The sequence below is a fragment of the Danio rerio genome, chromosome 9 (assembly GCF_049306965.1).
Source record: "Danio rerio strain Tuebingen ecotype United States chromosome 9, GRCz12tu, whole genome shotgun sequence".
In the NCBI taxonomy this organism is placed as follows: Eukaryota; Metazoa; Chordata; class Actinopteri; order Cypriniformes; family Danionidae; genus Danio; species Danio rerio.
Genome location: NC_133184.1, coordinates 25,647,224 through 25,665,361, shown reverse-complemented (window position 1 = coordinate 25,665,361; position 18,138 = coordinate 25,647,224). Strand labels below are relative to the sequence as shown.

The following is an 18,138-nucleotide window of genomic DNA, read 5'->3' as shown; positions in this document are numbered from 1 at the left end:
TTAATCTCTTTTGTAATGCTCAAAGAATTCTTGTCTAGTAAATAACTCCACAACACAACTAAACCTCATGACACTTGGACAACACAGTCAAAGCTTTAAAAGCATTAAACAGCTTCATAAATATGCTGTTCTTTCAAACACAATGGTCCCGAATGTAGGCTTTGACCATGTTCACCTCACACAGGGAAATAAAAAAAGACCACCAGTTTGAAACCGGTTATGACTCAAAGCACTTTTGTTTCTGTTATAAAAGGCCTCAGTTTATTGGTTGTCCAACAGCAAAGATGGTGAACAGTCAAATTTTAACAGCACTAAGACTAATAATTTAACTGCATCACAGTGCAGGCAGTACAGAGACAGACAAATATTTTCTCCAGAGACCATGATGAAACATTTTCGTTCAAAGAAAAATACCCATTTCCCGTAAGCTCATGACAAATTACATTTATACATGTTTCGCCTCACAGTAAGAAAGTTGCTGGTTCAAGAAAAGACTAGGCTGTGATGCTTGTGTGGACCAGCATGAAAAAATCGGCTACAGTAGTAATTTATAGTACGTACTGTAGTGTATTAAATTGATCTGTTGCAGTGATTCTATATGTGTGGATTCTATATGTGTGGACATAGTAAAATCAGCGTAGTGGGTGTGTTTGTGAACAGGAGAGTGTGTTTTTCTGCAGTGCAGGAGTTGAGCTGCAAGGGTAAGTAGTGATTCATTCCACTGCGGTGACTTATGATGAAGAAGGGAATAAATTGAAGAAAAGGAGTGAGCAAGTATTTTAGCATGTGCCGAATACATGAAAAGGTTTGCAAAAAGTTCCTAGTAAATAAACACTTACATGCAGGTCTTAACCTCAATACATTTCACCTAATTATGTCAGTTAATCCAAATTTCCACAGCCTTTAACAGATAAAAAATGACAAACCACAAATTACATTTTACTATCTGTAAACAAGCTTGAGTTTTCCCACTCGTTTTCCCAAACAAATGCTAAAAGAAGCACTTACCTTCAACCTCACGGTGTGAATAAACAATATACAAGCGAATAAAAGTATATATCTTCATGAATCATTTGTCTGATATTTTATTTTAGCCCTACATTAAACTTTCCATGGATGAAATGTGTCTTCAGAAAACAAACATTGTCTTTCATTTTAGTCTCCTCTTGTGGTTTGGCTGATTCTCTAAAAGGGATTTGAGAAACAAGGCAGAGAGTCACTGGTTCATGCAAGATGAATAAATAGGCCGGGATGGCGTGTAATGTGAACAGCAGGAATTCCTGTATGTTTGTTTTATATGTTTTTGTCTGTGATTGAGCTAATACTGTTTGTAGATTTTACACATGAAAATATTGCAGTTGTTAGGGATTTTTGATTAGAATGATCCTATAAAAATGTGTATGTATGATCAAGAAGGTAAAGATTTATTTTGGAAACAACCTTTGTCAAAACATTAGAGAATTCAGAAACCTTTTATTTTAAGCTACAATTTTCACCATTGATATAGGATTAACTAGGATTTTGCCTTAATAAACCCCCAATTCACTTCTTTTTAATAGTTATTAAGGTACAGTAGTAGTTGGTTTAGACAAACAAATAAACAACCAATATATTTAATACGCCAAAATAATAGAGAAAATTGCTACATAAAGTGTTACCAAGAGTTCTACAGTGGAAACATATACATAAACATAAACAAACACAACCATCAGTTTACATATTTCTTATGTTTCTGTTTCTTTGTCAAGACCAGAAAAATGTATTCCCTTGTTATGTAAATTTTAGGCATGCTCTAGTTGCCTCAGTTATGGTTTTTCTTTGTGAAAAATCAAACAAACAAACAATATGACTATGAAAATTATGATAATTATTTATGTGTCAGACTTCTCACAGAAATAAAATACATTTTAGACCTATACTAATAAATTGCACTCATAGATTGTAAATTTGGCATACAAATGACAAAATTTTTGAATATGTTGAGTCTGGCAGATTTGGGTGTATTTACTTATTTAATAAAGCTGATCACTACTTGCTAGCCAATATAGAATGGGTTTTACATTCCAGTGCGAAATTTGTAATTCTGTATTGTAAAAGTGTGTTTTATTAAATTACAGAAAATATCAACATTCATGATCAAGGTGTGATTGTGTGTAATTTATGTTGTAATGTAACATTGAGGACAAAAGTTATTATTTTACTCACAGGTTGGTGAGTAATGTGAAGACACAAACTGTCTTCAAATTTGGACTACAATCAAACAACTAGAGAAAGATGAAAGAATGATGCTGCAAGATGCTTCTAACAAGTTGAACATGAAATGCAATAATGATAACATGAAATAAGTTACACTATTTTTTCTATAACAAATTGTAATATCAGTTGGCGCAGTGGGTAGCACTGTCACCTCAAAGCAAGAAGGTAGCTGGTTCAAGCCTCGGCTGGGTCAGGCATTTCTGTGCGAAGTTTGCATGTTCATGGGTGAATTGGGTAACCTAAATTGTCTTTAGTGTATGTGTGTGAATGTGAGTGTATGGGTGTTTCCCAGTGATGGGCTGCAGCTGGAAGGGCATCCGCTGTGTAAAAAGTATGCTGGATAAGTTGGCAGTTCATTCCACTGTGGCGACCCCAGATTAATAAAGACTAAGCCGAAAAGCATATGAATGTAAAATTTTAAAAAGCTGTGATACAAAGAAACAAAGACTTAAACATTACTAATGCTGATGGCTCGACAGTTTTCGAATAAAACAATTATTCATGAACCCTGAGAAGCTTTTTTCTCTTTTCACTTTGCACAAATATTGCAAATATTGATGCCTCAAATTGCTGCCGTCATGAGTTAGCTAATTACCTGCAATGAAAACTATTGTGATTTCAAAAGGGTTATATATTATTTTAATCACTAAACAATGTACATTAACAATGCTAATATTATTATTATTATTATTATTAAATTTTGTTTTTATTTTTTTGCTAAACATGCTTTTGTAAGTGTCAAAACTGAAGGCATAGCTTGTATGGATGGAAGGTCATAAATCATCTACCTTCTTCTATATCTTGTCTCAAGAGTCAATCACCAATTTGTTTTTCAGCATCACTATCTACCCATAACAAAACATCAATTTGCAAGTCCACACATGTTCAGTTACATCATACTTATAATGTGTGGATATGTGGCAGTGAACTACATCTGAACTTCACAAGAAAACCGTTTCAGAAGTACTGTAAATCAGTCTGGTCAGGTTCACTGCGGTCCCCCTGTGATCTTACTGCATCCTAAAGTTTTACAGATGCCCTAGAGACTTTAGAGGGGTTCCACACTTGAACTAGTTAACCCTAGGTCGTTCTAAACTCAGGTAAACAGATCTTGATTTTTGATTCACTCATGACAATTAATTGGTGATAAATTGACAATTAATAGAGTATATGCAGAAGTATGACTTTCTAAAAGACTTTTAATTTGTCAGGAACTTGGGTTAAGTTCCGAACTGTATACCATTGTAAAATCGGTGTGTTTAAGGTCTGTTTTCTTTAAAAAATCCGCAATCTCCATTGGCTGAGTGATATCCCACACTCTCAGAAATAAAGGTACGCGAGCTGTCACTGAGGTGGTCCCTTTTCAGAAGGTACACATTTGTACTTAAAAAGTATGCATTAGTACCTAAACATTTTAAGAGTACTAATATGCACCCTTGAGGTATTAATGTGGACCTTTAAGTCACAAATTTGTACCTATTAAAAAAGGTACCACCCCAGTGACAGAACACGCACCTTTATTTCTGAGAGTGCATATAATTGGATCTCAGATTGTACGAGAAGCACTGCATTAGGTTACATTTTCCCACCATGTCTTTAAAATATGATTATTTACTTTACCCCAGTATATTCAATGGAGCTTCTAATCGGCGCTAGCCTGCCGATTCTGATGGGAGCATGCAAGTAAACAGCTTTTCGTCTCATTTTATGCTTGAGCAACTAAATGAATTCCAAAGTCTATTTACTGATTGTATTTTAATTAAATTACAACATCCATGCTGTAAAAGGAACCGTATAAAATGGAAAAAGGGACATTAACCGTTCACCGAAAAGTTTATCAGTATGGGAAGACTCAACCTACTCGACCTAAACCCTATTGACATACTGTAGGTTTGCATTGCAGTGTTATTTAAATGGATAAACATAGCAAAGTAATTGGTGGTACATTCCTTTTTTGGCAATCCCTGGTAAATTCAGGACTAAGGTGAGGGAAAATGAATAAGTGAGAGCATATGACAGCCTTTAAAATGGTCAGCTTTTTTATTACATTATCTGTCTTTAAAATGTACAAATGTGCACCTTTTGTAAAGGTAAAACTGCACCAGTGACAGCTCTTGTTTATTTCTGAAAGTGCATGTTTGATGTAGCAAAATCCTGGATGGTTTTTATTTATTTATCGTAAACCTGGTTAATTTTAGTTAAAGGATGTTTCCCACTCAAATCCTGAAATAACTGTTTATACAAGACAAGATTTCCCAAAGCACGTGCATATGAGGCATGAGATTACCTGCTGGAGGCACATTCTGACATCATGGGGCTAAACTCTGAAAAAAAGTGTGCTAGCTCATTCTGCTTTTAATTGACAAGTATGAATTGATGTTCGGTGACACAATGGCGCTGTAGATAGTGCTGTCGCCTCACAGCAAGAAGGTCGCTGGTTTGAGCCTCTGCAGGGTCGGTTGGAATTTCTGTGCGGAGTTTGCATTTTCTCCCTGCATTCGTGTGGGTTTCCTCCGGGTGCTCCGCTTTCCCCACAAGTCCAAAGACATGTGTACAGGTGAATTAGGTAGGCTAGATTGTCCGTAGTGTATGGATATTTCCCAGTGATGGGTTGCGGCTGGAAGGGCATCTGCTGCCTAAAACATGTGCTGCATCAGATAGCGGTTCATTGCACTGTGATGACCCCGGATAAATAAAGGAACTAAGCCGAAAAGAAAATGAATGAATGAATTGATGTTCAAGTGGTTTAGAATGATTAGCATTAGCTCCTGGAAATGTGCATCAAACAAAGTTTTATTTTTAGTGGAGTTTGTCACTTACTCTTTACATTTAGTATTACTCTCCTGGAGTGATCGCTAAGATCTAATGTTGTCACTTTCGTTATGGTAAAACATTTCACTGTCTTTTATGTATGGAAACATTTCGACCCCTATATAGGACTTCAGCAGATATTATGTGCTATATGCTGATTTGTGTAACTGAACTGTATTTCTCAAGGAGGCTAAAGGATTTCACTCTGTCATTGTGAGTAATGTGCTATTGTTTTTGCGAAATATACTCTGTCTATTCTCTCTGCTGTATGATGGACATACATTTCTTCTTATTACACTTCTGGGTTGGTTTAGGTTTAAACCCTGGAAGGAAAGAAATGAATGAAATAGAGAGTTTCACAGTTACTTCATCATTATGGTGACCTTGAGCAAGACACTTTTGGACAACGACCATTCATTAAGTGATGAATAACTGAACTGAACCCACGGTCAAGAGGAAGTCAGAGTCAAGTTTCTCTCTGGAGGTAGATAAGTGATGTAGATGGGCACATTGTCTTGTTTTCAGATCCCTGAAATGTCAGTGATTCTCCTATTGATACAGCATGAATCCCCATGGGAACATCTGGTCTGCTTTGGTAAAGACAGCTGAACAATCCTCTGGCCCTTTTCACATTAACCACAAGCATCAGCTCATACAATATGCTGAATCAAATATGTGTAGGATTAAGTTGCACATGGAAACTGTAGCTTGATTGGTAAACCAGGAAAGCAGGTTTATCCCACCCACTATTCTTTCTATTCATCTACACATCTCAAACTGGATTTCTGTTACAAAGACTCTGTTACTCAGAAAAGTGAAAAGAAAAGAAGAAGGTTGTTATTTAATTGCTAACAACATGTTTGTCTCCCTTATTTATCAGGGGTCGCTACAGCGGAATGAACTGCCAACTATTCTGGCATATGTTTTATACAGCTGATGCCCTTCCAACTGCAACCCTGGGAAACACATATACTCTCTCATTCAAACACATACACTATAGACAATTAAGTTCATTTAATTCACTTATGCTGAATGACTTTAGACTGTGGGGGAAATCGGAACACCAAGAGGAAACCCACACGACCATGCAAACTCCACACAGAAATGCCAACAGGCCCAACTGGGACTCGGATCAGCAACCTTCTTGTAGCTGCCGTCAGAAGCAATTCTTATATATTACACTCTATAAACATAAACTTTACATTAAAAAGGTCAATAAATAGTTAAAATGTTCAGAGTAATCATTAGAATAAATAAGTAATGTATATTTGTTGTTAATGCTTGTTCATTCATTTAAAGTTATTTAACTAAAACTATAAGGGGGAGGGGGGAACCTTTTCTTGTTATGTTTAGCTTGGGAATTATTTCATTGTTGCAATCAAGATATTCTTCCGTTGCACTACAAGTGGTACAGCCACAAGGTGCTGTGCTAAAACACGTTTTTAAGGATTAAGAAGTGCAAAGAAGTTTGTTTAGGAGAAACTGCAACCCTTCAAGTTTATTCCTCTTGAGTTAGAGAGGCCAATGAGGTATGTGTTGTATGGTGTTAACGAATGTGAACATGTATGATTATGTGTCTGTATGTTAATGTATAATTAGCCAATAAAGTGTATTTCTTTACATGTTGAATGTGCACTTTATCTTTTGGTTGTATGTATGTTGTTCATTACATGCAACATCACCTTTTAAAGGGTTAATTGAAATTTATGTATTTCTTTTCGTAGTTCTGACGGCAATATTGGGACATAAAGGAGTGCAAGGCTAGAATTTACAAGACATACTACAGACTCGTGTCCGAATAAATGTCAATTAAAATCAAGAACGACTTGAGCCTTTGTTTCATCTCGAGGGGAGTAACACTTCTTGAATTTTTAATTCATTCATACTTTTATAAACTCTGTTTGACTTTGTCCAATGGACAATTTGCTTTTGCTTAAATGCTTACTCCATATATTTTTAGAGGCAAATTAACATATTGCACAGTCTTATGAATATAGTCATTGATGCCATAGAAAAAAAGGGCTAAAAAACTTTGATCAAAAGTTCTATATATATATATATATATATATATATATATATATATATATATATATATATATATATATATATATATATATATATATATATATATATTTTTTTTTTTGGATGTGGTGAACATTTGTATATATTATTTTTGTTGAGGTGGATATTAAAAGTTTTGAATTGCAACCACTGATTTCAATAAGAAATCGAGGAGTATATTGTGTAAGAAATATGAAACTATGGAACATACTTTGTAGTTGTTTCAGAAATTTAATTTTGTTGCGTTACATTGGTATATTTGCATATGAATGTATTAATGTTTTACTACTAAACAGATCAATCTGTTGTTTGCTAACACATCTGTCATACTTTCTTTCACATTAGTTGGTCATTTCCTACAGAAACACTGATTCTTTTGTTTGGGCTGCTATGTGTTATAGCTCCATTTGCACCATAAACAAACAGGTGACTCCAGACTCCCTGGAGGCGTCATTCATCACTGCGGCATAACATGACAGGTAAACCCACCATGAGCAACATGATCCAAACCACAGTACTAAGCAAACAGAAAGTCTGCTTAGATCTACAACCTACATCTGCAGATCTGACTGCAAAAGAAGATTGTCAGAAGCTTTTAATGCTTTAAAGGCAAAGTCACTATTATGGCAAAGATTAAATGAGATGATGCACTGGCACCAAATACATTTGATTTTGGTTAGATATTTATATCATCAAGAACCACATAAGGAAATGAAAATGTTATGTTACACTGCATACCAAAGAGCAGAAATAAATGTGCTTGGCCTCTTTCTCATCTAAAGTTTTGGTTTGTTGTGTTAATACCACAGGAATGTGAGACTGGACAAACAAAATTATTTTAGAGTTCAGCAGAAGACAAATGAGTGAGATTTCTGTAAGCCAATATGTGTATTTCTATCTGGTCTGTTTATTTGTTATAATATTAATATTTGTTACATTATGTATCAAAAACTGCGTAGATTGTAATGAAAATCCATTCTTCCACTGACCATCTGTTTCTGCTATTGGCTCCGAGACTGGACCCCTGCAGAACTGGTGCTGTCCTCTAATATGAGGAATTGGAGGTATGCAGCTGAGACAGTGCTTCTCACGTCAGAGACATCAGGAATGAAGGAGTAGAAGCCAACACTATTCCCAAAAGCAACGCACACCATCATTCCCCACAGATGCACAGTGGAAACCCTTGCTACAAGATTTCAGATTCAGCCCTTGCCAACAAAACAAACATTATGTGCTATAATTATTGTATTTCCAAGAGAATGTCAAATGAGCAGCAATCTAAATGGCCCTAACTTTACTTTTGGCTTTGAACAATTTAGAGATTTTATTGTTTTATGCTGTAAATTACCATTGACATATCTTCAAACTTTACCCTTAAAATGTTGTTCTTTTGTATAAAAGTACAAATATATGGCATGTTTTTTTTTACATGTTTGCTTTTAGATAACACTATTTCAGCATTTTCAGAAGAGTTCAAATAATCAATATTTGTTAAAAGATTTGTTATTCTTACCAATTTTCTTTTCATGAAAAAAGAAAAACAGTAACAATACAGTACTTTATTTGGAATAATTTAGATATTGTCTCAGACTTATAATAAAACAAAAATTTTACTGAAAACCATATTAATAAATCCAGAAAATTCAGTGAAACTGAGAATTGTCAAGTGGTCTCTTATTTTTTCCTTAGCTTTTTAAATAAATAAAAACAATTCAGAAGGGAAGATATTTTATTGTAGCATTGCACAACAAATTACAGGTAATCACTGGCTCTGTGAATGTATTGGGCATTGCACTATGGACAAAACTATAGTGGTTATTACTGTTAGTGTTCAGGATATAACACATAGTGGCAGCTAGCTCTCTGCAACTCTCACATGATTGCCCACTGAAGCTATCAGGGCTGTGCCCGTTCAGTACCAGGATGTGAGACGGAGACCACATGGGAAAGCTAGGTTGCTGTCGGAAGTGGTTGCTGCCGGAAGACCCACACAGACCCCAGGTCCTAGTGCCCCAGTTTAGTGACGGGGACTCTATACTGCTCAGTGTGCACCGTTTTTCAGATGAGATGTTAAACCGAGGTCCTGACTCTCAATAAAAATCCCAGGATGTCCTTCGAAAAAGAGTAGGGGTATCACCCCGGCATCCTGGCCAAATTTGCCCACTGGCCTCAGTCTATCATGACCTCCTAACCATCCCAATATCATAATTGGATTCATCATTCTGTGACCTCTCCAACAATCAGATGGTCTGTGGTGTGCAGTGCAAAATGGCTGCCGTTGCATCATCCAGATGAATCCTGCACACTAGTGGTGGATGACCCTATGTGTGTGTACGCTATGTGTGTACAGTGCTTTGAGTACTCAAAAAAGCACTGTATAAATGTAAGGAGTTATTATTATTATTATTATTGTTATTATTATTATTATTATTATTATTAATTATAAGGCAGAGTGTAATTTTAAACAATTGGTAAAATGTAAATCCTTCCATTAACATTTGAATTCTGCTTGTTTGATTGTTGACGACTTTTACAATTACTTTACAAATAATTGAATATTTGGTTGTAATTAATGTTTAGAAATCTTTGCTTTGAGGTCCTTTTCATTTTGTACAGATGCATTTTGTGCATTCAACCCCCTACAAAAAACATTTTCATTTTATAAGCTGAAAAGGGTTTATTAAGCAGATGTTTTCTTTTTGTTTCAGCATGTGAAGTATAGGTGAAATGCATCATGAACAATGTCAATATTCTTTCTCTTTTAAATAACTTCCTGACCTGAGGACAAAAAACAGTCCAGGAAGACAAACAATTCTGAGGACAACTGAAGCTGTTACTCCTGCAAAGATGGAAGGATGGTGGAGGAGGAGATGGGAAAAGGACATTTCTGTCACAGACCGAATCATCAGACAGACTCAAAGGATCGGAAAGGAGAGGCTTTCAGGATGTTCTTCTGTAAACAGCCAAGCTCATCAGAGCTGTGCATCAGTGAAAGTTGTGATTAATATTAGCTAAACCTTGAAAGAATAAGCCTATGCTTCCTGATTGATTTTTACAAAATATTTTGCGTTTAAGCTCTAAATCAGTAATTTACATAAGCACAAAGATTAAATAATCTATCCACTTGCAGGAAACTTGAAAATGTTCAGAAAATGCTGCAGTAATGCTGGAAATATTGTCAATCTAATGTTCACTCTATTGCACATCACAACACAACACCCCCAACATAAACAACAAAAACATATTTTTCAATTAAAGAGAACAAAGATCTATTGATGTTAAACAACAAGCTGCTTGTAGAACACCTCTGCGGAATTGTAAACTACAAGTCTTTTGAGGACATCAGTTTAACTTTGGTTTCATCTGTGGTTGGTAATGTGATGACAGGTAAGCATTTGGTGTTTTATTTTCATCATAAGTTTTTTTTTTTTTTTCCAAATAACAAATAATTCTTTAACAAAGCAAGTAACATGCTATGGAAATGTGACTTTGTAAGGGGTCAGAAAAATGTAGCTTGTAAGAAACGCCTTATTTATTTATTTATTTATTTTTTAAACAAAAACATTTACTATGCTTTTCCAATCATCCTAATTTAAAATGTTAAACGTTAGTAAAAAATTATAATGTAGTTATAATTATGGGTTATGAAACGCATTGAACATCCTTATTTATTTTATACAGTTTATTCTCATCTCTTGAGCTGATTATCTTGATTATCTAATATATCTATCAGCGATATGCTGTTCAAAGACTTTCTCCAAAAAGCATTTGCGATGAGACAGATTTTCATTTCTATTTGTTCATGTAACATTAGGCACAAATACGTAATCGTTATTATTGTTTTTAGATATTATGTGACGATCGTCTGACACAGACTGGATTTATTTTTTTCAAATGGCGCCATCTCCTGACTGTAAATGATTAGCACATGACTTTTGTTTTGAAAGGCGCCTGGGAATATCAGAATAATAGCGGAAGTGTGCAGAAGTGGCAGGAGAAGCAGCATGGCGTACACGGCGAAAATCGGTCCATCTATTTTGAGCAGCGACCTGTCTCAGCTCGGGAGGGAATGCGAGCGAATGATGGAGTGCGGTGCTGACTATCTGCACCTTGACGTCATGGATGGGTGAGGAAAGTTCTTCATCTAACTTTATTACATAAAGTTGACTTGTAGGCATTTCGTGTGAGCAAACGACTCAGAGAAGACTAAGTTAAGTTAAATTGTTTCATTATTAACGTTAAAGATGTGAATTTGTCACATTTTGAGGAGTGGTACGGCATGAATTCACCCACATTACAAAAATAGTTGACACAATTTTAAGAGATTTCACAAAAATTCACATGTAAGTTACAGCCTGGAAACAATTAGCATTCCTGAATATTATTACATATTAGTTTTAAATGATCACACAATGTGCTTTAATTGTTATGTTGTATTGTATGGCACAGCAAACATTTCAGCAAACATTACTCAAGTCTTCAGTATCACATGATCCTTAAGAAATCCAATCAATATGTGTTGACTAGTTAATCTGTACCGAGATAACCCTTTTAGACTATATTTTGCAAGTCTGTATCAGTTTTGCTCTTTCCATTTTGAGTTTCAGGTCTTATTTTGTATCATATACACATTGGATGTGTAAAAAGTTGATGAATTTTCCTGAAACACTTTATCTTCATATGTGCATATTCAAGGCATTTTGTTCCAAACATCACATTTGGGCATCCAATGGTGGAATGTTTACGAAGCTGTATCGGACCTGATCCATTTTTTGGTGAGTTCCAGTCTTTTATGGATGCATGTTTCTATTGCATTGAAGCTGCACACATACTGACCCTCTTCTTTGGGACAGTTTTGTTAGTTTTTCTCTGAAGAGGGCAGTCTGCTTTTTGTTAACAGTTGGACTTTCTTTCTGTACGGTGTTTGTTTTGTGAATATTTGGAGGCTATGCTTAACCTTTGCCTTATTGCAGACATGCATATGATGGTATCCAGACCAGAGCAGTGGGTGAAACCAATGGCAGCAGCTGGAGCCAATCAATACACTTTCCATCTAGAAGCTACAAGCAACCCCGGCAATCTTATCAAGGAAATCAGAGAGAGTGGCATGAAGGTTTGTGAAATGGGGAAAAGCGGGCTTTGTTGTTTTTGTGTCATGCTACGTAATTCATTCATGCATTTTCCTTCAGCCAAGTCTCTTATTTATCATGGGTTGCCACAGCAGATTGAACCGCTAATTATTCCAGCATGTTTTACACATTGGATTCCCTTCCAAAACCCATACACTCTCGCATTCTCACACACACACTCATAAACTATAGCCAATTTAGTTTATCCAATTCACCTATACCACAAATTCACCTAAACCACATGTCTTTGGACTGTGGGGTAAACCGGAGCACCTGGAGCAAACCCACGACAGCACAAGGAGAAGATGCAAACTCCACACAGAAATGCCAACTCGAATGAGTGACCTTCTTGCTGTGAGGCGACAGTGCTAGCCACTGTTCTGTAAATGCCAAATAATAGTTTATATAAATAGACTAATTGCAAATTTAGCATGTTTTGAAATAAATTTAAAAAAACGTGTCCGAGTATTAACAACTTTTCTTCCATTACACCCAAAAGCATTCATTATAAAATGAGCATATGATATAAGAGTAATAATTAATTTGTTTGTTTGTTGATGCTGTGATTGCTATGGCACTTTGGCTTTAGCTATCATCTTAAAATAATTGACTGCAGGTTCATTTTAGATTTTGGCTTTGACATCAAATTTGAGATCTGCGAGTTATTAATTTCATAAGTTTAAATGAGGTGTCAGTAATCTCAGATTTTGTTGTATACAACTAGAAGTTATAAAATGTTTGACAGTGAGTATGTTTACATGGACATCTAATCCGACTTTAATGCGATTACGACAATATTCTCATTAATGAGTCTACCATGTAAACATTGATTTTTTAAAAAATTTATTTATTTATAGTTTTTTTTAAATTAATTTAATCCAATTAAGGTTAAGAGAAATCGAATTAAGACCTGTGGAGTATGCTGATTTTAGTTGCATTATCAAAGTGCAGTACAGACATGTAAGCACCTTAATCAAAGTATTATCGTCATGTAGGACTTTTCAGCGCGTTTTGCAACAGGATAGTCCACACACACACACGCACAAATACACGGCTGTGCATCTATTGAGTCTGTGAAGACCACAGACACCTGCATTTAGAAATGCGGAGGTTTTTATTCTTCCATTCAGCATGCGGTATGAACTTCCATTAAAACAACACTCTTCCAGCAGTTCATAGTTGCATCCAATATCTCATTCGTCATGGCGGGCATGCATGAAATGTTTCGAATGAAAGTGAAAGTGCCAAACTGCAGTAAAGTCAACAAATTAAAAATGAAACGCCTGAAATTATATGAAACTCCAGAGGAAATGCGAATAGCGTGGCGACGCAATGACGCTAATAGAATCATGTGCTATATCATGTAAAACGGGATCATGATAGGAGCACTCAAAAGCAACTTATGCAAACACATTAATCATATCATTGTCTTAATTAAATTAAGGCAAATAATTTAATTACTGATGTCCATGTAAACATAGTCAGTGTCTTTGGGTCCTTATAAATAACATGTACATGCTGATTACAGTACAGTTTGTTTAATTGCAACCCAAAAATCATAATTTAAGCCATGGGTAACAAGCAAATTGCTTATACATTGTAATCTGTGAATGATGAAAAATGACATGGTAATGTATTCAGATATTCTGACTAATTTCATATTACTGTTGCCTTAACAAGTGTATAAAATAGACATAAACAGTGGCAAATGAAAGTTTGTGGACCTCTAGAGGAATGTGAATAGTTTTTAAGTAATAGGTACAATTATTGAAATAACTTAAGTTTGTGAGTCCTTGTTTTTTAATACTGTGTGTGGTTACTTGCATAATCTACTGTACACTTGTTTTGTTTATTTATGTATTTGTGATGATTGTTTAAGATTCTCTTGCTTGTTCTGGACAGCTTGCTGTTTATAGAAATAAAAAAAAACATGTCAGTTTTTTTATGACAATTTCTTTCTTTTTTTTTTTTTATTTCTTAACTCCAGGTTGGTCTTGCTATTAAACCTGGTACAACTGTTGAAGAATTGGCACCATGGGCTGGACAGATTGACATGGCTCTTGTCATGACAGTAGAGCCTGGCTTTGGTGGTCAGAAATTTATGGAAGATATGATGCCAAAAGTATGTCAGTACATCCATGTCTTTATTTAGATTCTTCAGACAATAGTATTGGACATTGAAGATGTTTGTGTTTTTTCACAGGTGAGCTGGCTCAGGGGTCAGTTCCCATCTCTAGACATTGAAGTGGATGGTGGAGTCGGTCCAGACAGCATCCACAGATGTGCTGAGGTAAAGCCACTTACCCTTCACATATTTATTTGCAAAAATAGAAAAACATTCAACTCTGTTATGTTTTTACATGCCGTATTGCAATTTGAACATGTATAAGTATGTTAACTACTTCCAGAAAATGAAGTCCCCTCCTAAGGGAGTTATTTTTTTAATTCAGTAAGCTCTATTTCCCAAAATGTCTTGGTTGTTATCTTGATTTATTTATTTATTTATTTATTATGCAAACATCAACACCTGTTGAATTAAAAAAAATTACCACCTAAAGCAAGGCTAACTAAATGAGACCTAGTTGAGTTGTGTTAGTCATTTGCTGTATACAGAAGCCCTTCCTGCCACAACCCAGCACTGAGAGTACAAACCTCAGTGCTAGGAACACTACGAACACATCCTCCTGTTCTTACATTTCAGTCAATATATTTGATCCAATTCAGCTGTACTGGACTGAACTTCTTTCAATATCGCTTCTGCATGCTGTTTTGAATGCTATTGCTCTGCTGTTCAAAACTGTGCTCTTACAGGTATGATTGCTTTAAAACTATGTTAGTCGTGCACAGTGTTATTTTATGAATGGGCTAAATGCATGAAGAAACTGAAAAACTTGAGCCACTGAAAAACTACTAATATAAGGTTTATGTGGCCATTTTCAATTTCATAAGTGATCCTTTACAGCATCACTAATGCAATTTAATTAAAATATAGTCAGTTCAATTGAGCTAAGCATTCATTTAGTTGTTCAAGTATAAAACTTGATGAAAGGCTGTTTAAACACAAGTGTGGCACGTTAATGTCATTTGTTGTCTTGGAAACTGTGATAAGAAATAAGGAAGTGTAGTGTACAGAGCGATATGGATGACAGAATGTTTCCCTTTTTAACACTTTTTATTTCTGTTATTCCTCTACCTGCATCCTGTCAAAAACTGAAAACCTGCTAGATATAATATAGCTTTTGCGGTATTTAAAAATACTATGAAGTTTTCTCACATTGGAATGACATGATCTAGTGTTATAAGGATGTCTGTGGTCAGCTATTCGGTGTGTGCATTCACGACTTCAGGTGGCATGGCTTTGGACAGCAAGGAGGCATTTTCACAGATCGCCTACTGCACCTTTACCTTGACAACACAGCTGGCATAGTCTTTCTGATGTGATTTGGGAAAAAATTCAATGCAACCATATAAATATAATCAATGCAGTTAATCAATCCTTTAATCCGTGGAATAAAAAAGCAACAAACTGTGTTGGTTAAACGTACTTCACAGCAGATTTTGCAACCCTGCACAAATAAGGAAGAAGTAGCATTTGATTTGCAGTTAAAGAAATGGTGTATTTAGTGGTCAATTGCAGTATGACATAATAAAAGATCCTTGAGAGGTTTTAAGCTGCAAGCTTCATGCACATTCTTGGAACATCTTAGAGTAACATCATATTTAATATATTTTCATCTTGTTTAGCAAAAAAAGGTTTGACCCAATTTTTTATTTTTTTTTTACTCCAACATCCCTAGGCTGGAGCAAACATGATCGTGTCGGGCAGTGCCGTGGTGAGCAGCGATGACCCTCGTTCTGTAATCGCCCTCCTCAAAAATGTCGTTATGGAGGCTATCCAGAAACGTTCTTTGGACCGTTGAGCATCTTGAATTTTTACCTGATGTCAGTTTTCAGCCACCACTGGAAGTCATTCCTGCAGATTCTGAGAGTCCGTTGTAGTGTACAGTTTGTTAAATGAATTCTCAGTGGTGCTTGTGAACGGACATGATCCAATGTTGGATGTGCCGAATCTTCAAACCACAGGAACTGCCTTTACCCAGACTCTTGCTTACGTCAAGCTGGAGTTTTCAGAGAAAAGTGATCTGAAAGAATGGGTCTGTTCCTTCTACACCAGTTTGATCATTCCTCTCTTAAGTAAACTCTCTTTACTTAAGTCAATTAAGTCATTTTGTTTGATTTGTCAGTTTGTCGCAGCATCTGTTACTGTTGATGAGGCTGCAGATTATCAATTTCAACAGTTTTTAGTTTTTAAGTTGAAAAATGACATTGAAATTGAGTTTTGCATGTTTTCAATACTGTAAAGTAGAGCAGGTATTGGCATGGACAAATGAATTCTGACACATTCCACAACATTTCAAGTACACTCTGAAATGATAAAATTATAAGCAAAAGACTTGTGGTGTCAATTGTCAGTCCCACTCACCCCAGTTAAATCATAGGAACATGGAAATGTAGCTGTTAACATTCGATATAATCCCACTTTTCATGGTCAACATTAAAATTGAAAGATTTTATAGTGCAAGTGTAATAATCCTATTATGAATTATTCATATTTCTTTTTTTTAGTTTTAATTAAATTACTATCACATACCCCCACAATTTTTTCTCCTATCAAGTTTGCATCCACATCTGCCTCTTTCCAAATAACTTAAGTTTAATTTCAATGTTTATCTTAATAATAAAGCAAAAAAAAATGTTTATATTTTGTGACTTTGATACATATTTTATTACATGCAGCTATAAAATAAAATACATCTGTGTTGAAGAGTGAAATATATCTAAATACAGAACACAAGCAGATTATTTCATGCTGTCTGAGGTTTTCAATGCGTTTAAGTCAGTCCATAGCCAGGACCTCAGGATAGCACAACCTGTGCTTTCTAAAATGTGATCCTTCACTTCTTCGTGATGTCCTTCTACCAAACCTCCCCACGGGTCGTATTCCTCTGTCTTTATACCACATAGCATCAATGTTTGGATCTACAGGGAATAACGGCATTAGGAAAAAATAAGCATTGTATGTGGTATACTAAGAATATTAAAAAGGCATGCAAAATGTCAAATCATTAAAATCTAACCTCTCATCTCCAGTGAATGTAATGGAAATCCATCATGGGGTTTTGGCTGGGTAAAACATGCTAGTAGCATTAGAAAACAGAGAATAGTGCACAGCTTTACCATGACTTACTGTAGTGACTAACACCAGACAAAGAGAAAAGTCACCTGAAATAAAAATCACAAGAAACATCAATATATAAATAAGTGTTTAAATAATGCTTCCAGACCAACAAATTGTTCAAAAATTACTATAAGCATTGCACCAAATTAATATTTCTTAAATCATCTTTACATTCAGGCTACTACTATTTGAGGCAATTAAAATCTACATATTTCACTTTTTTTCTTCATATTTTTAACTAAATAATTAAATAATCTACTAAGCTATTTCATTTATTTAAAAAATTAAGAGTTTATCAATACTTACAAAAAGTCCTTTAATGCAGAAAATGCATAAATGTCTTCAAGATTGCCGTGTTTCCCAATAATTTATCATCTCAAAATTTTGAAGTAAATCTCATCATATGAACTTCTGAGCAGCTTTCGTTCTCAGAGCTTGAAGGTATTTGCTCAGGACAGACGGATCCAGCAATTTATACTCCGTATGTGGGAGGGTGAAGGCTTAAAATTTACTCGCACAAAACATCAGAATGAAGTATGCAAATGACAGTGATCAATTGGACACGGAGAAGGTGAGAAACCAGACTATGCTAAAATTGAGCTTGCAAATACATCAGTGCAGAATTATGTGTTCATTAATAAA

At 35.3% G+C, this 18,138-nt stretch overlaps 2 protein-coding genes and 1 long non-coding RNA gene across 3 annotated transcripts; 2 read left to right on the top strand and 1 right to left on the bottom strand.

Annotated features, from left to right (window-relative positions):
• Positions 1-7,261: 7,261 nt before the first annotated feature.
• On the top strand, positions 7,262-8,782 carry LOC141376127 (uncharacterized). The gene is made up of 3 exons (XR_012385336.1): positions 7,262-7,607; positions 7,938-8,002; positions 8,144-8,782. It is a non-coding gene; the product is annotated as an uncharacterized lncRNA (long non-coding RNA).
• Positions 8,783-11,064: 2,282 nt separating this feature from the next.
• Positions 11,065-17,017, top strand: rpe (ribulose-5-phosphate-3-epimerase). Its single transcript, NM_001243424.1, has 6 exons — positions 11,065-11,254; positions 11,824-11,903; positions 12,102-12,241; positions 14,245-14,379; positions 14,461-14,547; positions 16,055-17,017. Exons 1-6 carry the CDS (start codon positions 11,133-11,135, stop codon positions 16,175-16,177), a joined length of 687 nt encoding a protein of 228 aa, NP_001230353.1. The 5' UTR covers positions 11,065-11,132; the 3' UTR covers positions 16,178-17,017.
• A 104-nt stretch (positions 17,018-17,121) lies between these two features.
• On the bottom strand, positions 17,122-17,499 carry prlh (prolactin releasing hormone). Its single transcript, NM_001245985.1, has 2 exons — positions 17,396-17,499; positions 17,122-17,297 (listed from the first exon to the last, which is right to left on the bottom strand). The coding sequence occupies exons 1-2, from the start codon at positions 17,496-17,498 to the stop codon at positions 17,155-17,157; spliced, it is 246 nt and encodes an 81-aa protein (NP_001232914.1). The 5' UTR covers position 17,499; the 3' UTR covers positions 17,122-17,154.
• Between the last annotated feature and the right edge of the window lie 639 nt (positions 17,500-18,138).

Coding starts and splice junctions, on each gene's coding strand:
- rpe (NM_001243424.1), top strand. CDS start 11,133: ATGGCGTACACGGCGAAAATCGGTCCATCTATTTTGAGCAGCGACCTG. Junction 11,904..12,101: donor CGGACCTGATCCATTTTTTG/GTGAGTTCCAGT, acceptor GCCTTATTGCAG/ACATGCATATGATGGTATCC. Junction 14,380..14,460: donor TGGAAGATATGATGCCAAAA/GTATGTCAGTAC, acceptor GTTTTTTCACAG/GTGAGCTGGCTCAGGGGTCA.
- prlh (NM_001245985.1), bottom strand. CDS start 17,498: ATGGTAAAGCTGTGCACTATTCTCTGTTTTCTAATGCTACTAGCATGT. Junction 17,298..17,395: donor ACATTCACTGGAGATGAGAG/GTTAGATTTTAA, acceptor TATTCCCTGTAG/ATCCAAACATTGATGCTATG.